Here is a 27,990-nt window from a genome sequence, read left to right as displayed (position 1 = left end):
CATGTTTGATTTTGTATACTTTAAGAAATAAAAAGAAATGAGTGATTTCTATATTTCAATAAAACTAATTCCAAAATGTGATTTTTATGATGTTAACAGGTGATAGACAAATGCATATTTTGTAGGATCTATGAGAGATGAAATATCTCTTTTGAGTAATGTTGAGGAGTGAACAAAATCTTGGCTAAAATAAGACAGTTTAAAATTGTCAGGATTATAATGAACAAGATTGTTAGGTTTTTTGTTTCTTGGGGGGTGGGGATGTATGAGGACTCTATAAAGATGTGGAGCTTGTATTATCTGCTACTGAAACTGAAAGGAAGGCTTACAATTTTTTAACTTAAATTAATTAAATAATAATAATTAAATATTATATGTTACAAGATTATTAGTTAAATTAATTTTGTTTTAATTTTTTTCATTATGTAATGGATTCTATGATTAATAACTTTCACTTTTTCTTAAAAAATATATAAAACCTGGAAGTAGTGTATATATATATATATATATATATATATATATATATATATATATATATATATATATATATATAGCCTGTCAAAGGCACTAAGGAGACAGACAAGCAAAAAAAAAAAAACCTTTAGTAAAATTCATCTCAAAGCAGCAAAACTAAAACTAGGCTGCCAGGACACTATATATACAAATTTGGGCATATTTTATTGGTTTGAAAATATAGGTTCTTCTTTACCAATTGTCATGAAATTTTAACGATAGAATAGTATTATAATTTCCAAAAAGCTTGCAAATTTTCATGCAGTTTTGTTCCATAGAACCAAAATTATGACCATTTCAATATTCAATTATATACCATCATTATTGGCAATTTTATAAGTTCCAGATCTCAGCGACTATTGATTAGAATTTAACAAATGAAGGCTCGTTGAAAATTTAATGACCTAAATTGTGTAGTGGGCTATGTAACATTTTCCATTTAAAGTCGCACACTAAGGGAATCATCCCTCATCCAGAGCCTATTTGGGACACTTTTTTACAGCCATAAGATTTTTCAATCATAGTAAATTTTTTTCCTAGTTTTGTATATGAATTACAAAATATCTGATATTTCTCTTATACCTCTGTTGTTGAAGGAGAGACTAAAGCTTGCGCCTATGGTTTCAAATGATCTGAAATAACAGTAAGGGGAGATTTGATTCAAAATATTTCTCATGTTATATTTCCCCTCTTTGATTTTCATACATAAAGTAAATTTTACAGTGCATAAGGATTATTTGATACTGGAGATATTCATAATCGTACCCTATTTCTAAAAGAGGGGAGATATAACATATGAGAAATATTTGGAATCAAGTCTCTTCTTGCTGTTATTTCGGATCATTTGAAACTATAGCAGCTAGTTTTAGTCTCCTCCTCCATCAAGGCAAGAATTTGGGGGGGGGGGGTTATATATATATTCTCAGATAAAACAAAGGTTCTCAAATGAATAGGTTTAAATAAGTTACTGAATTATTTTCTCTTTTCACAGATCTACACACGAGAAGAAAAATAAGGCTGATAAACTTGAAAAAGCCAAGGTAAATATTTGACCTATCAAAAAAAAATGTCTTGCAATTCATTATAATTCTGTCTTGCAGTGATATGCAGTTTTGAATATTTAGACTACTTTTTGATTTGATAATATTTTTTATTGTATATTGCAGCAATTGAAGAATTAAAAAAGTTGTTTTTCTAACTCAAGACAAAATCTCATTAAAAAAATATTTGCTATATTTCAGACCAATTTGAATTTTTTGAAATAATCCATATAAATAAAACTTGAATCTATGAAGATGACATTGGTTGGGATGATAACCCATATTAGTGAAAATGAACTTTTTAAAAAAAAATCTTTTTTTTTTTTCTTTTTTTTTTTTTATAAATTTGAATAACAATTTCATATTTGATATATATAAGGTGTCTTAAATAAGTTTCCAGACATTCTTTTTACAGGGATTTAAAATTGTTGTAGATTTGAAAATTGAGTATGTTATTGCTATACATTTTATGAGATGACTAACTAATTTTTATGATTTCAGTTTTAAATGAACAGCTACAGCAGGAATACATCCTACTATGGCCTGATTGTCACAGCTGGTGAATTTTAAAAATACAATCTGGATGTGAGGACACTGTAGAAGAACAATATGCAATAAAATTCCATTTTAAACTTGGAAAAAATGCCACAAAAATGTATGGAATGTGTAGACTGCTTTTGGACCATCTTGCATGAATCAAGCATGTGTTTTTGAATGGCATAAGAGATTCAAGGAAGGCAGAGAGTCTGTGAAAGATACTAGGTGTAGGAGGAGAAAAGAAGTCAGAGCATCAGAGTTGATTGGTCAAATAAAGAATTTCATGGATAAGAACTGTCATATTTCTATGGAGATAATAAGTCACAGTTTGATGTCAGTGTGGGAACTGTACACACAATTATTTATGAGGAACTGAAGATGCATAAGATTTGCATGACCACAATCCATCTTTGTCATAGACTATTTGATCAAGATAGGCATCAAGACAGTTCCTCATCCTCCTTATAGTCCAGGTTTTGCTCCCTGTAACTTTTGGTTATTCCTTAAATTCAAGGAAAACCTTAGATGCTGTCGTTATGAGACAATTGAACAGATGAAAAAGGTTGTGATGAGGATCATTGATATGCTCACACAAAAGGACTTTCACCTTTCGAAGTTGTTGGAATGGTACAGCTCATGTATTGCAGATGAAGATTACTTCAAAGAGATTAGAGTTTCATGTGTGTACTATCAAAGTGTCCATACGAAAAAAGTCTGGAAACTTATTGAAAGCACCTTGTGTATGTATGTGTGTATATATATATATATATAGTTTTTAAAGAATAATTCATCAGAATGCTAGATATGAGTCTAATATATTTAATAAAATATTTACATATTGAATTATATCATAAATTTGTTTTATGCTTCAGTAATTATCAATGATGATCAACTATGTTTGTGAATCATAATTATTTCACCTAAAATAACTGTGATTCATAAGCAAAGATGGATGATGGAATTGTCTAGTATGTAAATATCTTATTAAATATATTGATTCATGCATCCATACATGTCTTAAAACCTAGCTCTTATGGCTGTAATTTATAATTACAGACGGCTTATTTGTCTCTCTCATATCAACTTTCTTTTATTAAAATGAATAACTTCAAGTTAAGATTGGTTTTTAATCTTTTTCTCAGTCATTTTAATATAACAATATTTTTTTAAATTTTAATTTGATAGAAAATTCAACAAAGTAGTGAAAATATTCTATTCAACTTTAAGGAATTTTGTTTTGTTTTTTTTAAATGTATTCTAGAATATTGACAGAAATTAAATTATGATTAAAGAAAGGTGGATTATGACTTCTCATTTGAATTTAATTCTTATAGGAGACTAAACCACTTTCTGATATGAAATGCATTTTTAAAACGTTATCTGGAGAATCTGGATCAAAGTGAAGGATAATCTTTTTAGTTGCTTTTACATAATTGGTTTTATCCTCTTATTTTCTTACAGTATGTGTTTCTGTTAAAGGGACACAATTACCCCATAAAGAAAAAATCTATGTCATAAAATGTTCTCCAATAAAAGAGTCCAAGAAATTAGTTTTTCTCCAAAAAATAAAATAATTGATTTCAGGCCAAATTGAATCTCTATTTCCAGTTAAGATTTTTCAATTTTTTTCCATTAACCTTTTATATATTTTCTAAAGAAATCTTCCTCCGTCTTTTGTTTTTCCATTCTACAGATTTGCAGTAGCCACAACTTTCTAGTAAGCGATTTCTCATTTGTTTGCAGTTGTCTCTTATTGATTGTGTGTGTGTGCAATTTTTTTTTTTTTTTTTTTTGTGAACAGGCAGATATTTCAAAGCTTTTCTTTCATCTGTATCACGTTAAAAAAAAACAATCAAGCTATTGTCACACAGCATGTTATCTAATCATGTGCTTTCACACACTTGGGTGATTCCATATCAGTTTAGAATCTGGTCAAATGCTGTTGCTCTTTGATTAACACACACCAATCAGGCCAGTCTGTTATTTTCTTTTGTTCTCATTTCAATTGTTTATCGTTTTTAATGTTATTTTTTGCTATTAACAAAAAAGCAATATTTAGTCAAGTTTACTTGTATTCCTGATTATTTTCATTGTAGAATAATATTATTTACCTAGTAGAATCTGTGAAAATCTGTTATATCTCTCATCTGTTTTCTATTGCTGCCATATTTAAAAATATTTCTATTCTGTGGAAACTAGACAAAAACTCCATGATAATATTGTTAAGTTGAAACATACTAATACTCTGGTTACTGTAGTTTCAGAATATATCTAGTTTGGGAGGCGGGGGTATCTCCAACTCAATACAGGAATTTGTAACATCTGTCACAAAAACAGATGCTACAATATTGTACCATCTTTGGACAGAACAGGTAGTACACTTTGATCCAAGTATAAAAATAGAAAATATATTTTAGCTTGAGTTTCACGTTCAACACAATAGCAACGTCAGATAAAATTTGAAAAATTATTTATTTTTTTTTTTTTTTTTGCATCTTTCAAAAATAGTTGAAAAGTGATAACATATGTACAAACATGAAATTGCTTTGATGTATTATATAGAGATTTTTATTTGAGAAACCTAGAACAATCTCCATCTATATAATATTAAAACCGAGTTTATGGGAGATAATTTAGTCGAAAGTTAAAGAAACAATTGTTGTAAATACTTTAATATTTGACTGAATAAATGTTATTTTGGTTATAAAAATGTTATTTTTTTTCAGTATTCAATTAATAATTTTTCATTGTTACTTTTGGTGAAACAGATATTTTAGTTATAACTTGAAAATCGAAAATTATAGAAATAAAAAAAATATAAGAATGGAAATGATAAAATGAGGTTCAGAGCAAGGAACAGGAGTACGTTCATTTATTATGCAGGTATGTCTTCTAGTCTAGTTTTATAAAATCATACTGTGGATAGACCATTTCATAAATCAGTATTTTTCAACCACTGATTTAAATGTAACTATTACTGAAGTGTAACATAAAAATGTTCTTTAAGTTCCATTTTTATAAGTTTTAGCAACACTTTTGTGGATAATCTAAAATTATTCTTTCTGCATGTAAGGGTCACCAATATTTACTATATATTGTTGTTGATAATACTGATGTGTGTTATAGTTTAATCAACAAATATGGCCTGCATGTTGGAAACAAATGGGATAACAAAGACGTTTAGTTTAACACTTCATCTCAGACAAATGTTAAAGGATACATAAGAAATACACTTGTTAATAGAAATGCACATTATTCATTTTTTAAGAGTAAAAAGAATAAGCGTTGTACAGTGCAAAAATTTACATTCCTTCCACCTCTGAGAGTCCTTTTAGTAGTGTGGACATGGTAAGGCACGCTATGCTTGTATGGAGGCCCGAACAGTTAAAAAGCCCAAAGCTTTGTTTTCATTTTTGACCACGGGATGGCACAAATGTACTGAAGAGAATCTTGTATTCACAAGATTTTGTCAAGGGGGATAATTCTGAACTGAGGTGTCCAGTTTTTCTACAAGGGAGATAACACTGGTCCCGGTAAATCTTTTTGAGTTATATAAATATTCTTTATAAACACGACTTTTTAAATTAATTTCGGTTTGAAAGCTTAATATTGCAGAAAATTTAAAGTAAAATATTTTTTAAAAATATATTATTTTCAACAAACTGCTATGAACTTTTGCTTATTTAATGTATATTTGTAAAAAGAATTAAGTTATTTCTACTAAGTTATATTTCTTGTGTTAATTTAGATATTTTCATTACTTCATTGCATCATTTATATATTAGCTCTCATAATTTTAATTTGATTAATGTATTGTGATGATCACAATAATAGATATTGCACAATTATTCCAATTTAATGGCTTTGAAAAATAATAGAATTTCTAAGTATAGCTTACACTTACATGCATATGAAACTACTAATTGTAGTACTATTTTATGATTTTTCAATATTTAATATTTTCATGTCTTGTGATTTTTGTCATTGTATAACTCAGTTGTATTTGTACAATATTTGATTTTTGATGGAAAAAAATATTATATACTGATTGTATTTTTTATTTAAAAATTTGAAATGCTTTTGTTTTTCTTTGATATGTAACAGTTATTTTTGTATATATTTTTTAAATATATGAATTCATTTCATCTGTATGCTTGTTAGTAAACCTATTTGTTGTCACTTTGTGTTATTGCCTGAAGCCTATGCATGATGTTGTTAAATGTTCAGCTTTTATAACACCATTTTGCTGCTGTGTATCCATGTATGTATGCTAGCTATCAGGTTCATCTAAGGTTTTTAATCAACATTAATATTATTGAACGTAGTTTTAAGATTTATCTGTCAAGAATAGTTAACAATCTTTAAGCAAGTGATACAAATTTCTCCTGAAATTTAAAAAAGCAAAAAGGATAATAATGAAATAAGTTTTATCATTGTAAAACATTTGACTGACATGATCCATTTGTTGTATATAAAATTAAGTATTTAAGAAAAATACTTGGAATTTCCAAATATTTAGTAAACTCTCTTATGTCATAGTAATGTGTCTCTTTTTATCTTTTATTTGGTTATTCTGAATATTTATGAAACATTTTAAAATTTCTAATCTCTTCTGATATAATGCGCTCATACACATCTCTCACCAATCTATTTCTCATTCATTTCTTCCTTTCTCTTTTAATTCTTTCCTATTGGCACTTACATCATTCACCCTTCCTTCCACCTTTTAAACCATTTGTGTACAGATGAAGGTGCCACAGCAACAAGCAAGCATAACAACAGCATCATCGTTTATGTATTATAATTAAAACTTTAAATTTTCAAATAAATATTTTTTAGTTAAGAAGATTTTTGAAATCTAATTGAATGTTCATGTTTTCCTGTGGAATTTTCATTTGACTCCATTCGATTCTATCTGCATTTAACTTTTTTATCATTTTCTCTTTACGTGCTTCTACTTAAAAACATTATTTTTCATCTAGCAATTAATAATATAAATATAAAATTTTCAATGATTTTTTTTTAAAGTGCAACAAAATGTACATTACATAAAATAAATCCAAGGTAATTTTTTTATTCAATTTAAATTAAATTTTTATACCTTACTTTGTAAAATTTATAAAAGTGCACTTTGAAGATAAATAAATCTCAAATTGAATCTTGTACCTTTATTTTTAAAGTCTATAGTAAAACATTTTGTTTAACACTTTTCATGCCTTGGATGAAATGCTTTTCTAACTTGTAAATCAAATGCACAAGAATTAATGCTTTGCAACCTTTAAAATTGAAAAGAAATTTGGAAAAATGTAAGCTGCCAAACAGAATATCACATCTGGTTTAAAGTTCTTAGCGAATCTTGATATATTAAAAGATTGAAAGTTTTGAAGACTGTTTGCATCTAATAATGAATAGAGATTAAAGTAACATTATCTTAATGAAATTGTTTTATAACAATTTTATGAGGTGCCTTTAATAAGTTTCCAGACTTTCTTGTATAGGCATTTAAAATTATTGTAGACTCTTGAAAATTCAGTATGTTATTGTTATACATTTTATGAGATGGTTGACCAATTTCTATGATTTCAGATTCAAATGAACAGCTACAGCAGGAATTGGAATATACCTTACTAAAGCCTGATTGCCACAGCTGGTGAATTTCAAAAATGCAATCTGCATGTGAGAACACTTTAGAAGTAAAATATGCAATAAAATTCTGTTTTAAACTTGGAAAAAATGCCACAAAAATGTACAGAATGCTTCAGACTGCTTTTGGATTATCTTGCATGAATCAAGCATCAGTTTTTGAGTGGCATAAGAGATTCAAGGAAGGCAAGGAATCTGTGAGAGATAATGGGAGGTGTGGGAGGAATAAGGAAATCAAAACATCAGAGTTCATTGGTCAAATAAAGAATTTCATGGATAAAAACCATCATGTGTCTATAAAGACAATAAGTGTACAGTTTGCTGTCAGTGTGGGAACTGTACACCAATTATTTGTGAGGAACTGAAGATGCAGAAGATTCATGCAAAGTTTGTCTCAAAGGTGCTCCAGAAAGAAAAATGTTATGACAGCAGGGAGATTGTTGAACGGATCAATTCAGATACCACAGTTCTTAATGCTCTTGTGACTTTTGATGAAAGCTGGATCTGCTGCTATGACCCAGAGACCAAGAAACAGTTTCCAGTGGAAGCATGCTGGCTTGCCTAGACACAAGAAGGCCAGACAGAGCAAATTCGCCCAGAAACTTATGATAATCTCTTTTTTTCATAGCACAGGCATGATCTACATGCACTAGGTTCCTATTGGACAGATAGTCAACAAGGATTACTTTGTCGAGATTTTAAGGGAATTCAGGAAGAGATTCCGTTGGAAGAGGCCAACACTCTTCAAATCGGATCAATGGCATTTCCACCAGAACTATGCACTAATCCACACTTCTATCCATGTCACAGACTATTTAACCAAGATGGGCATCCAGAAAGTTCCTCACCTCCACTATAGTCCAGATCTTGCACCCTGTCACTTTTGGTTATTCCTTAAGCTCAAGAAAACCTTAGATGCTAGCGTTATGAAACGATTGAAGAGATGAAAGACGCTGTGCAACAGTCATTGATATACTTGCATGAGAACTTCCAGAAGTTCTTGGAATGGTGCAGCAAGTGCATTGCAGCCAGAGGAGATTACGTCAAAGGAGACTAGAATTTCATGTGTGTATTATCGACGAAACTGCCTATACAAAATGTCTGAAAACTTACATAAGCCACCTCGTCATTTAATGACAAAACTATGTTGTATTACCCTTAATTTTCAACATCCTATTTCATAAAATAATTTGGTATTACAAAAAAAACAGCATAGCTTAAAAAAAAGTAACAAAAAAACATAACTGAAAGTAAAACTTTCAGACAATTTCGATTATTTTCAGCTAGTTGTTCAACAAACTGTCATAAACGACTTTGGGTAACAATATTATTTGGCAAATATCCGTTTCCATTATGTGACAGTTCTTAATTTAGATTTATTTTTAAAAACTGTAGGACAAAATTCATTTGTCTTTTTTTTAATTCTTATCAGAGACAAATGTAAAAAATATTTATTTCTTTACTATTCTATAACCACTCACTTGATGAAAAAGACTCTTGAATCTCGTAACTTTTTATGTTGTTCAACTACTGTCACAGCCAATCATCTAATTGAGCTTTAGCTTACAGTTTATATTATCTATATTGCTGCTGCGTTTTAGCTTTTGCACTTTTTGCTACTTTTTACTAAGATTTGAGAAATCTTTTTCTCCTTTATTTCATCATTGATAAGATAACAAAAATTTTGCATTTTTATCTCTTGCAGTTATTTTTCTATTTTTTTCTCTTATTAGTATAAACAGCATGATTATTTTAATCAGGTTTACAGTAATAAACTATCTATTAAATATTTTGATATTAATTGCAAAAATTCAATTTGTAAGTCTCCATTAAACTTAATCTTGATCAACAGGTGGACAGACAGTACCTATTAGAGAGATACATCGACATTTGTAAAAATATTATACTTATAGAAGCTTTCCTCTCATTCGGTTAAGTAGGATTATTCTCTGATGTGCACCATATCTCTAACTATTGAAATATTTTTAAAAGCTTTTTTGTTCAAAGTATGATATATAGCCTATTTAACCTACAGATAGTTCCCTGACAGTTACAACCACTCCAGATCAAGTGTACCTGGTAGTAATAGTAATTCCTCAAAACTTTCGAATTGGGGGTCATTGGATACACTTTAAGATCATACCTAGGATAGTTATGGGATTAAATAGTTGATATGGTTGGAAAATAAGGTAGGTAGAAAGATTGGAAAAATTGGTTTGATGACCGATAGCAAAGAATATAGGTGGTTGAAAAAAAATTGAAGTCATGTTTTTACCTAAATTTATTTTGATTACTTGTGGCCATCAGCAACTATTGGGTCTGATCCTTTTTTGACCCTTTTCAAACATTTTATGATCTGAGTATCCAAACATAACACCATCAACCAATCAAAAACAGCCTTTTTGATAAGATGTCAGATTTTATTCTGTTCTTTATTTCTTGATAATAGATTTTGTTTGAAGCAATTATCTGAATTTAAAAAGCAGATCTGAGTCTCAGTGAACTGATCCTTTTCTAGAAAAAAGGATCAAATATTTACTTGCTTTCCACTGCAGCAAATTGTGGCATAGGTCGGAAGAAATAGCTGATAGCAAAACCATCAACATTTCCCCCAAAATTCTTTATATTAAGATGTTAAAATGGTGCACTATTCTTTTATTGTCATATTTTCAGAATATTTGTAGAATAGAAAGTGTAGAAGAGCAGTCAAAAAATACACTATTGAAGTTAACAGATCAGAGAGTGATGTTGAAGTATATCAGTAAAATGTGTAAAGGATGGAGTCGGTGGAAACAAACGTTTCATAAATAAGCATATGTATCTGGTGGAAAAATAGACAAAAAATAGAGCAATCTACAAAGCCAAGATGGAGACTTAGCAAGCTAGGTTTCCAGATATATTACGAAGGAATGATTGAAAAAAAATTTTCAGGATAGCTTAACGAATGTCAAAGACAAATATGGCTATTGTTGAAGAGAAGTGTATTTGAAATGACAGTCGAGTGTTAGCAAATAAACAGGACCAGAGGAGTGTTGGGAAATGCTGTTATGAGAGATTGTTGAATCGTAAGTTTTTATGGATTTGAGAAAATTTAAAAGCAATACTTGATCCAGCTATGAGAAATAAGAAAACAATGTCTAATACATGAATGAATAAATGCAAAAGTTTTTTCCGCTTATTCAAACTATATTAATATCAAAACAACTTATTCAAACTATATTAACATCAAAACAACTTATTCAAACTATATTAACATCAAAATAACTTATTCAAGCTATATTAACATCAAAACAACTTATTCAAACTATATTAACATCAAAACAACTTATTCAAACTATATTAACATCAAAGCAACTTATTCAACCTATATTAATATCAAAACAACTTATTCAAACTATATTAACATCAAAACAACTTATTCAAACTATATTAACATCAAAACAACTTATTCAAACTATATTAACATCAAAACAACTTATTCAAACTATATTAACATCAAAATAACTTATTCGAACTATATTAACATCAAAACAACTTATTCAAACTATATTAACATCAAAACAACTTATTCAAACTATATTAACATCAAAACAACTTATTCAAACTATATTAACATCAAAACAACTTATTCAAACTATATTAATATCAAAACAACTTATTCAAACTATATTAATATCAAAAAAATTATTCAAACTATATTAACATCAAAACAACTTATTCAAACTATATTAACATCAAAACAACTTATTCAAACTATATTAACATCAAAACAACTTATTCAAACTATATTAACATCAAAATAACTTATTCAAACTATATTAATATCAAAATAACTTATTCAAACTATATTAATATCAAAACAACTTATTCAAACTATATTGACATCAAAACAACTTATTCAAACTATATTAACATCAAAACAACTTATTCAAACTATATTAACATCAAAACAACTTATTCAAACTATATTAACATCAAAACCACTTATTCAAACTATATTAACATCAAAACCACTTATTCAAACTATATTAACATCAAAACAACTTATTCAAACTATATTAACATCAAAACAACTTATTCAAACTATATTAATATCAAAACAACTTATTCAAACTATATTAATATCAAAACAACTCTAGCTTCCTTAACTCAATGATACATTAAAATATCTTGAAATATTGTATTTGTAGTCATTCGCAAACACTCAAACTGTTATATGTATGCTTAATTTGGAGACTTGGTTTCTAATAAACAGTTTTTAATGTGTTAATATTCTATATTATTCATTAGTAATTTTTATTCTCTTATTTCTCATATGTACACAATAGTTGATATTAATATTATTAGTATCAAAGTGATTTAATGGAAAAGGGTTACATTTCAAATGAAAACTTCCAGTTGATTTTACACACGAATACCTATGTACAGTTACACACACACTAACAACTTAGATTATTTTGAAATAATTTCTTTTAAAAAAAAAGCTGTTGAATGCAATGATTAGCAATGTTTCTTTTTTATATAATTTTGTATATATGTTCATTTTTAAGACTAAAGTTTTAGTTAATAAATATTTATTTGTGTGATAATAATAATAGCCATTACATTTGCCATGAAAAGAAAAAAATATCTACCCTCTAAATTACTTAAATTATATAAAAATTATAATTTGAAAAAATGTTTGATAGTCAAGATAAAAAGTACAAAATAACCCAAAGTGGGTTCAGAGGTGATAATTTTGTCAAAAATGTCTATCAAGAAAGTCACCCAAAATTAAAATTTCTTAAAAGTAGATAAAATTTGTGATTTAATGAAAAAAAATCATCAGCTCAGTATCTCATCGAGAACCAACTTTACGGTCTATTGAATATCATGAATTTTTTAAAATTTGTAAATCTGACAGTTTGCCTTAGTATTTTATAAAATTCTCCAATATTTCGGACATTATTCAATATTAAATTCTATCTATTCGTAAGTGCTTATGTCCAACTATTTATGTTATATGGACCATAAAATCATCAAGAAAATTGATTTTTACCATTTTTTTTTGCAACTATATTACCTTATTCTGACCCTTTTTCAGAACGTTGAGAAGTCAAAAATAGCCATTTGTCAGAGAAAAATCAACTAAATATTTGCATCAACTCTCAAATTATATCTGGAAGATAGCTTGTGGACATGAGTGAAGTACATGTATTCTTAATCCCTACCTTATACCCTGTATGAATCAATAATTGCTTTTTGACAATCAAATCTGGTTTGTAAAATAATTAACTGAAGATATCCAGGAAGAAAAATGCTAGGGTTTAGGTTCAAAATTTTTCTGAATTCCCAAATCTGGTTCATATTGATTATTGAACTTTCCACATGACCTCAAATGTCTAATTTGTACTATATAAATGGTATGGACATTGAAAATTCTGTTTTATACCATACTGAATAAATGTGTGATCAGAGTCTCCCATCACTGAAAATGTCCCTATCATTATTAGAGTTGTTTAGAGCCTGATCAAGGGAGATTTTTTTTACAATTTGGATGACAGATTTTAAAGTTGTTGCCACCAGCTTTTTATTATCAAGACCTCCCTTTACTATCCATGACTTTGTTGGTAGTGGATCTCAATGACTATCTCAAGTATTTTGTTGGTCTTGCTTCAAAGCAACATTCCAAATTCATTTCAGTTCTTATTTAGCAATTGTTCCTCATGTCCACTTCACAATCTGAAGCCAAACTTGAAATACCTCAATTTTCATGTTTTGGGGCCATAATGCCAAAATATAGAAATTCGGCCTGCAGTTTTCCAGCTATAAAGGAAGCAAGATGTTTGTTATATGGTTTCAAAAGGACAAGTGCTAGCTTAGTAGTGCATTTTAATTACTAATAGCAGAAATAAGATCATGCTAACATGCTTTAGAAGTTTCATGTTTTTTGTTTGTTTTTTTGTTTTTATATCCAAGTCATGGGAAAGGGTGATAATAGATTCCAAGCTGGAGCTAAAGGTGAACTTCTAAGCAAGTAGGCCAAGGTTATGCATTACCATGCAAGTGACGTCATGATGGGCGAATTATTGATTCACCACACTATTACAGATTTTGAGGAAATCACAATTCCTAATTTCTGCCACTCAATGTGTTTTCTAGTCATTTAACTATACCTACTTTTAACTGTGGTTATTATATCTACATGTTAATAGGATAGCGTGCGTGTTGTTTATTTTGTGTGTCACGCTTACATCCGAGTGAATGTTGTCTAATTGTTATGGACTTCCAGTTCTTGTAATAAATAATTTTACCAAAAATTCTTCATAACTTTTGGTTTTGGTTTCGATTATAGTTGAAGGAACTCAAGTTGTGCATATATACATACATTTTTTTTATAAGTTTTGTTTTCAGTTTTGATTCAAGTTGATGCATCCAAGTCATATAGATATATATTTTTATTTTTGAAATTACAACTTTATAACATATAAAAATCGATAGAACATTAACTCTATAATAATATATATGAAATCTGCAAGAATTAAAATATCATATTTATGCATACTTTACGACTGGGGCATGCCAGGTGTACCTGCTAGCTTAGATAAATACTTTTCCAGTTTTAACAAAAGAGCTACAATAATATCAGAGCATCTCCATTTATGCTGACCATCTACAGAATGCCAACATCAATATATATTACATATGAATGAGTCCCCTGTGGAATTTCCATAGGTTCCACTAGTTCTTAAATGATTACAATGCTATAATTTTTTCTATCTGTATTTGACTTATGACTGTTCAATCATTGGAATGTTTACTGCCTATGCACAATAGGTTGGTTGAAAGCAGGTTGAAATAAACTGTTGGGGAGAGTGGAGCTTACTATTGAATTTCTTTGTGAAGACACGTGTTTCTATTCTTGTTTTAACTTATTCCGTTACCTCATTCAAACATTGTTCAGCAGAAAAGCTTTACTCTATGGGCTATCTCTTGAGACAAGCCAATCTCTGTAGTCGACATTCAAGTTACCAAATGCATGGATTTGGGCACTCTGATCTAAAGAGTGCTGTATCTACACTATCATAAATGTAGTCAAGCAAGGAGAACAGTAGCTGAAGTATTAGTAACAAGTAATAACTCCTGCTGTGTTGCAAGGTTAATTTAAACACATGTAAACCTGACTATCTGATTCTAAAATATGTTCTTTACTCAGCCTTATGGAAGTGTGAAGTATGTTGGTATGGCAAAACAAGGAGATAAGGGCATGTAGATTAGTTTTGTTTTTGTCTTGGGATATCTAAGAAGCTTACAAAGATTAAAGGTTCACCGTTGAGGTTAGTTTAAGCCGTCAAATATTTGTGAATACAAGCCTCAAGAGAGAATGGAATTATTTTGAAAAGTCCACTGGACATAAATGTAGGGTCCTTTTTCGCTCTGCATTAACAAATGACATTACAGTTGGAATAGTACTTCTGCACTCAGTTAATTGTGTGTGTGTGTGTGTGTGTGTGTGTGTGTGTGTGTGTGTGTGTGTGTGTGTGTGTAATCAATCAACAGAAAATCATAAGAACACGAGTGCGTGAAAAGATAGTAATAAGTAAAAACTGAAAATGAATAAACAATAAATCTGACTTAGAATTTCTATGTTGAGTTTATTGGACAATTTTAGAAATAAATCTAATCTCTCTCATTATATATATATATATATATATATATATATATATATATATATTACTTTTAAGTCTGAATCTTGTTTGCAATTATCAAGAAAGAAATATATTTACTTGAAAATGGATGATGTCATAGGACACCGCAAACTGCTATTGCTTTATCAACTAATATCAAAGTTGAGAAATCATGGAAAGAGAAAGAATAGAAAGATAGGCTGTAAGAGATGAAGGTAGAAGAGAAAGAGATTTAATAGTGAATAATACTTATGATAAATATTGACCCGAGTAGACATCCATACATGTATAATTATAACTTCTTTTTTATGTCATTTATTTTTAATTGTATGTGTGTGTATATATATTTCTTTCCTGATAATCATGAAGTGCCCACTGTAGCAAGTAAGATAACAAACAACTTCTACACCTTTTGATCTATTAAATCAATATTTCTTGTTGAATTTCAAGTTATGGCTGCTTTTGCCTTTTCAAGAAATGTTCACATACATATTATATGGAATGTTTGGAAACAAACAATGGCATAACTTTGGGATCATGTCCTATATGTGTAGTACAAAAGCAACTCTTCACACAAAAATGCTCCTTTTTAAATATAGAACATTATCGCAAAGCCATGCCATCAACTTTTAATGCTCATTATAGATCAGTAGTTAGCAGTTACTGCTGCTTTCAATCAAACTTATATGCAGACTTTTAATATATGAGGTGACTTGTAAACGTTAGTGGGATAACTATGCACTAAATGATGTAAACCAGTCTGCATGCGAACAAATAAGGAAAATAACAAGATCCAGAGAGCTTTACTAATATTCTAGACCTTCCATGTCTGGAGGGTTTGTCTCGTTTTATATATACAATAACTCTACTTTGAGCCACAGGTCATCTAATTTGTTACTTCAGCATTTATGTGGTCATAAAAAACCTTAATATTTTCAACCTTTACTTTTAATATATAATGTCATGTCTTTGTGATGTCATCCATTATGCATGGGGTTAACAAGATAACAAGGTGTACAAAGTTTCTGTAGAATAAAGACAAATAATCTTTCATGATTAAAACACTTCAAAAAGGCTTAATTTTCTGTAACAAAAAAAAAGTGCTTCAGAAAAAGAAAATCCTTAGGTGAACCTGAGTTTTACACAATCATGTGTAGTACAGTTTTAACATCATATATTCTTGGCTTGTAGGCATGTACATGTAATTTTTTTTAAATATTTTTTTCTTTTTCTTTTTTATTTTTCACCCCTGCCTGTCTGCTTTAATTTTTTTCCACCTCCTCCTTTTTGTACTTCTTCACCTGTGGTTGTCGTTGTGGTTATTGGCGTGACTGTGTCGTTGTCCTCTCTAGGTGGAAGTCTGCTGCTCTTTCTCTTCATCAGAGAGTGGTGTTGGTCAGGGGCCATCTCCTGGTTCATTTGATGCTGCTGTTGTTGCTCAGAGCCAGGGCTGCCACCTTGATAGTGATGTCACTCGGGAAGAGCCCGATTATAAAAGGGAGCCCAAAAGCTATTCTGGAAAACCAGAAAGGCAAGATTCCAGGAAAAGGAAGGTAATTCTCTAATCTGAAACGCATTAGTTGTAATAGTTCTTTAATCAATCAACTTAATGAGATATTTTTTTCCTCGCGTCTATTTAGCATTAGTTATTTAATGATTACCTTCAGTATTATGTTCTCATATATCAAGTAAAATGATTCTTTCCCCCACTTCATGAATTAATAAATAATGGCTACCTAAAAAATAACCTGTTTCATCATTCATTTTCTCTCTAAATTAGCTTTTATGAGGAAATTTAATTTTCAACCATATTTAATTGCTTTAGTCTGAATTGATATTTCATTTTGTTTTTTGTTATGAGAGAAACTTTTCAGGTGTTTTTACTCCCTCATTAACATCTACTACAGCAGCTACCAATTACAACAGATTTGTGTTTTTAGTAAGTATGTATATTTCATTTAACCAGTTCATAATGCTACAGATGCTCATTATAGTGATAGTCTATCACATTTTTCTAGTTTAAAAGATATGCATTAAGAATACTTTCTTTAATAATTGCTTAGCTTAAACAAATTTCATAGACTTCATTCTTAAAATGAGTAAAAAAATATTTATCTTCAACACATAAGAACGTTATTACTAGTGTTCATTTAATATGTGAAACACACAATCACTTTGTATTTGAGCATACTTTCAACTAGAATTCATCATCATAACCATCATGCTTGGTTTAACTCTGCTGGCATGTTTTGGATAGCTTTTAGAAATGTATTTCCTAACTAACCTATCTCTGATCAGATCATTATCCAAACTACATAACCTGAAATGCAACAGTTTTTTGAAGCAAAGTCATCTCTTTAGTTGGAGTAAAAAAAATTTTCTAAGCAGAATGTCCTTCATGATGCCAACCCAGTGAGATGATGAGCGCCAGTGTTTTTTTTTTATAAATATGCCATCTTTAGGTGATTGCCTACCAAGACTAAAGGGGATTTAACCTACCTTTCAAAAAATAAATAAAAAAAATAAACAAGTATCTTAAAACATTCAATTGCCATGTTCGACAAATTGTTTTGAGTGCAGCATTTAGAGATGGGGGTTGTAAGTTCAAACCCTGATTGGGTGATATTATTTTTTTCTAAAAATGAAGCAGGTCATTTACAATTATAGTATTAAGCAAAGTTTTTTACTTTTGTTTTTTGCTTTTGATTTTCTACATAATTTATAGAAATTTGAATCTGGACAACAATTTAAATATTTTAGGATGTTCAAAACATTTAAAATTAGTAATATTCTTGGGTTCTTCAATTTTGTAAAGACATGTGTCTTGTAGTATATTATATATATTAAGACTTATATGTGGTAAAAATACAAGGATCCAGACTGCTCAATATGTTAGTAGAGCCAAATGTTTTTATTTAACCTGAAGTGTATTCACTTAATTCATGAAAAAATGTTGCAATAGGAAAAAATATTATCCGTCCATATCGTCAGATGATTCAAGTTAAAATGAAAATAAAAAGGAAAGATATGTTTTTTTTGTTGATTACATATAGATATTAAAAACCAAAGAGAAAGGAGAGAAGGTAAAAGAAAAGAGGGGGAAAAATCAAAAAAAAAAAATCTATGTATATAAAAGTGAACGTGTCTGTGTACATTTCCATACGCAATAACTCTGTCAATTTTTAGTCTACAGACTCGAAATTTGATATACAGGCTACTGGAATTTGGGAAAATCGATGTGATATGTTTTTGACCAGAAATTTGGCTATTAAGGGGTTAAAGTTCAACATTTTGACCTTTGAGAACTCTACCAAACTCCTTCGACAATTTTGGGTCTACGCACTTGAACTTTTTGATATAGATTCCTTGGACATGGATCTAACTTGATTTGAGCCCAAAACAATAAATTTTAAAGGGTCATAATAGGGGTCAAAGTTTTTTTAAAAAATTGACTTCTGCGGTCTCTTCCAAATTACTTAGACAATGTCTGGTCTAAATATTTGAAATTTTACATAAAGGGTATTCAGAGATAGGGCAAGCTTTTTCATCAGTTTGGGTCGAAAATTTGTAGTTACCAATATATAAATGTATGTATGTATGTCTGTTTGCATGTCTGCCTTGAATTTTCAATAGAGGCGACAAATTTTAGCAAGATCAGTATCGTTTTAAAGTTCGACCTTTCATACGACAAATATCAAATAATTGGCTAAAAACATCATTATCTTCCCCTTCAACTAGGCACTTTTCTACAGGGGGGTGGGGTCACTTTTTTCCCCGATATTTTTGAAAGTTATCCTCTCCTTTAGATTGTCTAGCCTTAATTTTAAAAAATGTCGCTTCCGGTTTGGCAGTGGTCGTAACAGCATAAACGTTAGGTTTTACCCCATTCTTTTCCTCCTTTGCGGTACGGGTTTGAGCCTGCCTTCCTACTACCACTTCTTTTTTTTTTTTTTGCTCAACATACACATCCAAACACCCGAGCAACGCCAGGCTGAAATGCTAGTATAAATTAAATTAAAAACCTGCAAGTGTCTCAAATTGGAAATAGAGTTAAAAATAAAGTTAGCAATTGTCTATGAGAGATTTATTTATTTATTAAATTTTCACGTGTATGAAAGCAGTTGTCTGTTTGGTGCAGTGCGTAGCATCATCGATTACTAACACCAGTGTTGTGGGTCCGAACTCCACCATTTCTTTCTTTTTTTTTTTTTTTTTTATTACATTCTGATATTCTGGACTTTTAAATGTTACGTAATAATTATAAAAGAACACTTTTATATAAAAAAAAAATATGGAAAAATGTTTTTGCTGTATATAACAAAAATGTCATATTCCAAATATATTGGATATATTATATATCGGCTTGTTTGTTACATTCCAATAATCACGTAAATAGATCTAGTAATGGAATTTTGTATTGAATTAATTCCTAAACTATTTTACTGATCATTATGAATTTTAATTATGTGTATATGTCTGTATATTTGTATGTATTTGATTCGCTCCTAAATTAATGAACCGATCATTATTAATTTTAATGATGTGTATATGATTATATATTTCTGTGCATTGGATTCACTCCAAAACTAATTAACCGATCATTATGAATTTTAATTATGTGGATATGATTATATCTTTTTGTGTCTTGGATCAACTCCAAAACTAATTAACTGGTCATTATGAATTATATGTAATGTATATGTTTGTATATGTCTATAGATGTCATATTCCAAAAATCACATACAATGTTCACTTACTTTGTTAATGTATTTATGTGTACAAGGAATTCTATCCAAGTAATAATGAATTTGACAGTATAGTACTCATATGAAAACCTTATGTAAAATCATCAAGTAGTTTCATCTTTATATTAGAAATAAGATACTTGTACATTATCCTACCCAAAAAATAAGGTACTTCTGCAGTATAGTACTCACATGAAAAAACAAAGAATATCTTACCTGTGACATACATAAGTTATTAAAACTGTAAATCCCATTAAATATTCGACTAGTATAACTTACATCTAAAAACTAATGTACTTCTTCATTATAGCACCCAGATAAAAAAAAAAAATTCTTACCCCCTGATGTACAAAACATTTAGCACAACAGAAAATTTCATAAAAGTTCTTTCATTTATAAATTAGGAAAAGGTACTTGTACAGTATCTTACACAAGAAATAAGGTACTTGTACAGTGTAGTACCCATGTGAAAAACAAACAAAATTTTACTTGTGACTTATATAAAAGTAATCAAAACCGAAAAACATGTAATATATTCGAGTAGTATGACATTTCTATAAGAAATAAGATGCTTCTTTAACAAACAAACTCCCACCTGTGACACACAGAAAAGTTAGCACAACAGAAAATTATGTAATATTATAGAGTAGTTTCATTTATATCTTAGAAATGACATACTTGTACATTATCCTACCCAAGAAATAAGGTACTTGTGCAGTATAATTTTAATAAAGAAGTAGTCAACAACCTCAACAGAAACAACCTTCTTAGTGACATGCAATATGGTTTCCACTCTGCAAGATCTACAGCAGATGTGCTAATGGTTATATCACATAGGATTAGTGAATCTCTTGACAAAGGTTTCCTTTCCAGGGCAATTGCTTTTGACATATCGAAGGCCTTCCATAAGGTATGGCATAAGGGCCTACTTCACAAGATTTCTAGCTACGGTATTACTGGAAATGTTTTCTCAATCATTAAACCATTTCTCTCTGATAGGCTCATAAGAGTAGTGGTTGATGGGCAGAAATCAGAGGCCCACAGTATTAATGCTGGAGTCCCCCAGGGGTCCATCCTGGGCCCAACTCTCTTCCTGATCTACATCAATGATCTCCCAAAACACATACTTAAATCATTTGTTGACATCTATGCTGATGACACGACCATCTATGGCAACACATCAAACGCCGTAAATGACAAAGCTCTCTCTAATTCTCTCTCCTCTGATCTTGAGTGCATGGTACAATGGGGGAAGAGGTGGCTGGTCACTTTTAATGCATCCAAAACCAAACTTCTATCTTTACATCATCAACGCTCTGATCCCCATCTGGCATCAATTGAAATGGATGGCTCTTATCTTGGGGAGGCTCCATGTTTTGACAAGCTTCTGGGTTTGACCTTTACTCCTGATCTAAAATGGAACACGTACATCAAATCTGTTGCCAGGGACGCTGGGAAAACGGTGGGATCCTTCTACCACTCCAGAAGATATCTCACTAGTGATGCAATTCTCTATCAGTATAAAAGTCAAGTACGTCCAAGGATGGAGTACTGCTGCCACATCTGTGCAGGAGCTGCTAAAAACAGCCTATCCTGCCTTGACAGAGTACAAAATAGACTTTGTGGTTTAGTGGGGGATGCCATTTTCTCTTCCCTGCAACCTCTCTCCCAGAGAAGAGACGTTGCGAGCCTGTCTTTGTTTTATCGTTATTTCCATGGCAGTTGCTCGTCTGAGTTTCAATCCCTCATCCCCCCTTACCAATCTTTGACGAAAAACACCCGTCTGAATGAAACTACTGTCAATAATTTTCCCCACTCCTAAATCCAAATGTAGATTCCATGAGCAAAGCTTCTTTCTTAGAACTGCATGCCAGTGGAACTCTCTGCCGCTTGCCTGTTTCCCACCTAACTACAACTTGGACGTCTTCAAGTCCAACATAAACAAACTCCTGACAAACCGCCCCCTTAAGTAAAACACTCTATCAAAACCCCCAATACTAATGATTACTACAATACTATGTCATTGATTACTGTACACGCAATAACCCTTATCCCTGAGTGGCCTTTGGGCCTTGATAAGTGGTGACCTCCATGTAAAAAAAAAAAAGTATAGTACTCATATGAAAAAACAGAAAATCTTACCTGTGACGTGCATAAAAGTTATTAAAACCAAAAATCATGTAATATATTCAGATAGTATGACTTTTAAATGAGAAATAAGGTTCTTCTTCACTATAGCACTCTGATGTAAAAACAAAAACTCTTACCTGTGACATACAGAAAAGTTTGCACAACAGAAAATTATGTAAATTATTTTAAATATGTATTGTACATTACCCGCTCTAGGCAAGGAAATTTTTATCCATATATGTGCTGTAAATTTCATGTTTTAGGGAATGTACATTTATCTCAGGCATATAATACCCGTCCTAGGATAGGTAAAATATTCTTTTGTTCAAGATGGCAAATGATACATTGACCTCAAAAATTCCTCTATCCTAAGAATAACAGGTATGTTCAAAATTGATCTTATACGGTCCCGAGCAACTGCTAGTTAGTTATAGATTCTGTTGGGTACATTTTAGAATTGGAGTTGAGTTTAGGGAAGAAAGGAAAATGAATAAAATAAGAATAAATGAGTTGTTTGGAAAAATAAAGTAGGTGCTATAAAGCAGTGTTGGGTTAGTCTACAATTATGAGACTGTGAAAATGGTTGGGAACTGGAGTCTTAGATTACAGGGCAGTGTTAAGAAAAGATTAGGGGATGAATGTTGAAGAGTGTGGAATTTTTAGGATAGTGGGATTTTGTAGTAGTTTCAGACATTTAAAGTTTTAACTACATAGGTTTAGTAATTTTATTTTTAAAAGCTTGGAATTCTTAATGAAGAATATTATGCATAGATATAAAGGATGGGGAATTTGAAGGTTGACCGTAATTACATTTTCTAAGAATTTTTCAGTTAATAAAAAGTGTGGTAATTAAAGGTATAAGGAGGATGAAATAATCCCAAAGGAGTAAAATAGATAATTAAGAATTATGGTAATCTTCTTGGAAAGTAATAAAATAAAATAGTATTTAATGTAATAGTTGTGAGTTTCAATGGGTTTTTAATAGTGTTAAGAGTGTGCAATTGTTTAGGTTAAGGAGGTTAGTATCATATGAACTTCAGTCGGGTGTGAAGTTGCTAAGAAGGTGGGATTTGTAATGTCTACAAACCTTTCATTTCTAATGTTTAATAATCTATCTCTATCCTTAAAGTTAGTAATAAAAGTTCATGTAAGCAAAGTAAGCAAGGGGAATATAAAGATTTACATGTATTAGATTTTTTGAGAATTTCCCATTTAATGGTGGGTGTGAGATTATTTTGAATCAGGTTTAAGTAGTGGGTAGTTAATGAAGTTTTGTTGAGGTTATTGGAGGAGCATTTGTGGACTCTAAAATGTTCTTTAATAGACATTTCAGCAAGTCCGATGTAGTATTTTTTATCATGTAGGTTTTCTATTGGGGCAATAGTGGCTTTATATACAATTTCAATCTGTAGGCATTGTTCGAGTGGACAATCTGATTTATTTGTGCAGTTGCAGTTTTTTGTGTTACTGATATTATTGTAATTATTGTTGTTGTTATTAAGTATTCTATTATGTTTTTTAATTATTCTTTCTAGGTTATCACTGCAACTGTAGCTGAGTTTTATAGTGTTTCTATTAAAGATTTTATGTAATATGTTATTTGGGGGGGGAAGTGTATGTTAACTAACTTGAACTTTTTCCCCAGTTTATTTTTAATCATTATATTAAAAGGAGGGTTGAACGAAATAATTTTCCTAGATCTGTGTTTTTTATTGTTGGGAGCGGGGTCAATATAATTGATGGTGGTATCACTAACTTTTAGAGCTGCTTTAAAAAGGGGTTTGTGTTTATTGAAAATTTCCCATTTTGATAAATTTGTACTAATTCTATTTTCAATAAATTTGGGGATGTGGTTAATGATATGTTTTGAATGGTTGGATAAAGGATGTATATATAAAGGATTGGTACTGTTTTTATATAAGGTTCATATGTATTGTTTATATATATTAGGAAAGATTTCAAGAGAATATATATGCATGTTTTACATGATTGTTTACATGTAAAATTGATTTTCTTTTAAATTTACAAATGTTACATTATTTTGAAAATTCTTTAAGGTAGCAAAAAAAATATTACAGAATGAAAACTTCTAATTCTAGTTTGGTTTAGGTGACTTCAGTTGTTGGACTCCTAAGTATCTTAATTTCTTATTGGATTTTTATGGTGTTTTGAATATAATTTCATTTCTGTGATAGGTAGGGTTTTATCCAAAAAAAATCCCTAAAAAATCTTTTTTTAAATTCTTATTTAATTTCAATTATAAATTCCATTCTATAAATGACATTGATATCGTGAATTGTCAAAGTAATCTTGAAGTTGTAGCTTAGTTTGGTGTAATCACTAACCTCTGTTTAGATATTCTTGTAAATAACATGTGTCTTGCAAGCGACTCAGCACAATCATTTGCTCATAAAAATGGTAACTCATGCTTTTCCAGCTTCAGTCCGCTTAATATAAAATACAATTTTCTTTATAGTTTTTATGCCTAAACACTTGTTCTGCCTTCACATATTGTCTCCTTTTCGTGCACCTTGTTTAATTGCTTTTGCAGTAAATACTCTTAGCAATTAACTTTGGGAAGAGATAGGCTTTTTATCTTCATATTCATTTTTTTTTCTGTTTTTATTCCATGTTCGTTTTTGAAATTCTATTTATGTTAATCTGATTCTATTTTTTTTTTTTTTTTTACATTTCATCAATCTGTCAATAAGATTGTGTTTTTATTTTAATATTGTCTACATTTGTAACCAATGTAGAAAATCAAGTGTAAATAGCTTGCATTATTTGCAACCTCATATATTTTAAGACTCCTGTTTAATGAGAGTAAAAGGCTCTGACCCCCACACACTCGGCTGCAAGAAAAAATTTTACCCCTCGCTGCATGCTTCTTTTTAAGTGTTGTCTATTATTTCCTCTGCACTAATTTCCTTTATTTCTCATAGAATATGTATTTTTTGAGAAAATAAATGATATATATTTTTAGCCTGTTAAAAGTTTTAAGAATTATTTAATCTTGTTTCTTCAATTACAATGAACTTCATACTGCTGGGTGGATTCATTCAAGACTATAGGGATGAGGAGGTTTCTGTGGACTGGTTTAGGCGGGGTCTGTCCGCTGAGGATATTAGTGGCTGCCTGGGATCAGGGCTTGATAACCAATGCTTTTGAAAGGATGAGTGAACTCAGTAGTGACAGCAGGTGTGGGTTATGAGCCATCTGACATTTAGCTGTTAGGTTCTGTTGGGAGATGGCTACTGTGTGATATCTCCACTGGATGACATCACACAGTAACCCTGTAGCTGGAATGTAGAATATCAGATGCAACAGTAAACCCTGGGAACATATACGAGAAAGAACAGTTGGAAATAAGTCATACACCATCCATTATGACTATGCTGTTCTTACAGCTACCTTGAAAACGGAGCTATTAAATCTGACAGTGATGTAGAACAAGGAGAAAGAAGCAACCTTAGTGGAAGTTGGTGTCCCAAATGATGCTGGATTGAACAGAGCTGAGAGGGAAAAGATGGGGAAATATCAAACGTGTTTTGTATGACATGAAAAGAAACTATAATTTTGTGAAGGCCTCCATCATTTCAGTAATTATAGGAGATACTGAACTCATGAAAAAAAATGTGAAAAACTATCTTGCGAATATACCTGATGAACTAAGTGAAAGAGAGATTTAAACAATTCCACTTAAAGGAAAGGTTAGAATTTTATAAAGATATCTTTGTTGGAATATATGAGATAGTGGGTGAATGTTTGGCATCCAGTAGGATTCCCCATCCCCAAATTGAACAAACTGATAAGAAAAAAAAAAATAATAATAATAAAATGTAGACATATTCACATTAGAAAATGGTGCATTCTGACAGCACCAAACAAGTGTATAATTTAGGAACTCTAAATAGTTTGAGAAGAACATGTTGCATTCATGATTGAAAAGAAAAGAGAGAATAAGCAGGAAGTTGAAAGATGTCATCAGAAGACATTAAGTTTATGGTACAATTCTATCGAAGTATATTACAGGAGTTGTGTTATTATTGTGCAAAGTTCTTGTAAAATCATGGTTAACAGCAAGAGTAAAAGCACTAGAGAACACATTATCAACAAAGCTTTAGTTGCATCCAAGTGTAGATTCGTTTCAATCCAAACTTTTATCTATAATGAAACGACTGCATATTTGAATTTGTTTCCAAAAATTTTTCACTCAAATAATTATTTTTCATCTCCTGCAGAATTTTTTATCTATCCTATTACAGATTATTTCTCTCTTTTAATTTAAGACAATACATATTTACATGCGTTTAATTTGACACTGATTTCAAAACTTGCATTTTTTTTATTTTTTTGTCTTGTTGCTATGCCGCATGATGTGCTTCTTGTGTCATTCACTTTAGTAAAATTTTTTCTTAATGTCTTTTTTTTCATTTTATTTGTAATAATTAGTGAGCGATTTTTTTTTTTTTAATGATCTCTTTTCAGCTCTAATAAACAAAACTAATTCCCTCTTCTTTGTGTACTTCATACTAAATCTTTGTGGTCTTTTCAGTTCTTCCCTTTGATGTCTCATTTATTTCTTGTGACTTAGCAACATCATTTTTATTTGCAAATTCCTTTTATACCTTTCAGGAACGCCCTGAACGTCCACTGTATGATCCTCGTAAAGCATTAGAAAGAAGACAACAGTCAGAAACTGCCCGACTGCAGCAGCATGACAAGAATGGCAATGCGGCAAGTGCGGATAAACTGAATTCTAATGATGGAAAGGCAGGCTGTTCATTAGAGAAGATGAGTCTGGATCGTCGTGAACGGAATACGTCTCATGATAAAGGCAAAGGCAGCAATGAAAAAGGAAAGTTGGATAAAGCCAGTAGTGTAGAGAAATGTCCGTTGGCTACTAAGGGCAACAATGAGAAGTCTGTCAGTCGGAAAAGCAATGGAAGTGGTCTTGATGGATCGTCTCCAAATAATTCTGCTCATGTGGAAATGCCTTCAAATAATGTGGTGGATGAAGGCAAGGCAGTGGAAGGGGATTGAGTCGGCCACTTTCTCTTTTTTTCCTTCTAAGGTTCCAATAATGTCCACAAATCTAGGACAACTGTCCATGCATTGCCATTGTTTCTGTTGGCTTTTCTGATATTGCTGAGTATAAATATTCCTGATGCTGGCACTTGAAACAGATTTCTCCCCTTTTTGTGGAGAAAGAAAATCTTGAGAGGACCATTGACTGATGCTTGGGCTTCTTTGTTTGGTGAAAAATGGGAAAGGAAAAAGGTCTGCCCATGAGTATTGCCACAGAACTTTAGAAACACTTTTAATTGGTCTTTCTTTTTTCAACTAGATTTTCTTCTAGTTAATGGCATCAGCAGTTTCTCACATAAAGAAATGCAGTTATTTTCTTTTAAATCACCTTCATCCACTTCATGTTTAGTGAACAAGTCGAACTGATTGTACTTTTTTTTTAACTTGGAAAGCTAAGATGATTAAAAACATTTAACTTGAGGAATATGTGTTGTATTTAATTTCAGTTTTAATTCCTTGTCAATTTTAAGTGTTTTTATTTGTTTTTATAAATGTTGAGGAGTGGTATAAAATAGTTTAATAAAAAAAAAAACATACTTATACTTGTCAAATTATCTTGTAAGAAGATCATTTAACATTTTGTATGTGTGTGTGTATATATATATATATATATATATATATATATAT

General features: G+C 30.5%; 1 protein-coding gene across 10 annotated transcripts in view; it reads left to right on the top strand.

The window, feature by feature from the left end:
• The window catches only part of LOC145247343 (uncharacterized), a 96,975-nt gene extending 69,192 nt beyond the window's left edge, over positions 1 to 27,783 (top strand). For 2 of the 10 annotated variants that reach the window (XM_080109008.1, XM_080109006.1), the window contains 4 exons: positions 1,505 to 1,553; positions 3,784 to 3,807; positions 16,753 to 16,953; positions 26,911 to 27,783. In XM_080109008.1, coding sequence (XP_079965134.1) covers positions 1,505 to 1,553; positions 3,784 to 3,807; positions 16,753 to 16,953; positions 26,911 to 27,318 — 682 coding nt within the window. In that variant the 3' untranslated portion in view covers positions 27,319 to 27,783. The remainder of the gene's footprint in view (positions 1 to 1,504; positions 1,554 to 3,783; positions 3,808 to 16,752; positions 16,954 to 26,910) is intronic. The other 8 variants (XM_080109010.1, XM_080109012.1, XM_080109009.1 and 5 more) reach the window with 5 other exon arrangements.
• The last annotated feature ends 207 nt before the right edge of the window (positions 27,784 to 27,990 follow it).

This window comes from Euprymna scolopes, chromosome 25 (genome assembly GCF_053919585.1).
Source record: "Euprymna scolopes isolate OS-2025 chromosome 25, ASM5391958v1, whole genome shotgun sequence".
In the NCBI taxonomy this organism is placed as follows: domain Eukaryota; kingdom Metazoa; phylum Mollusca; class Cephalopoda; order Sepiida; family Sepiolidae; genus Euprymna; species Euprymna scolopes.
The sequence above is the reverse complement of the archived record's forward strand: the minus strand, read 5'-3'. Positions and strand labels throughout refer to the sequence as shown.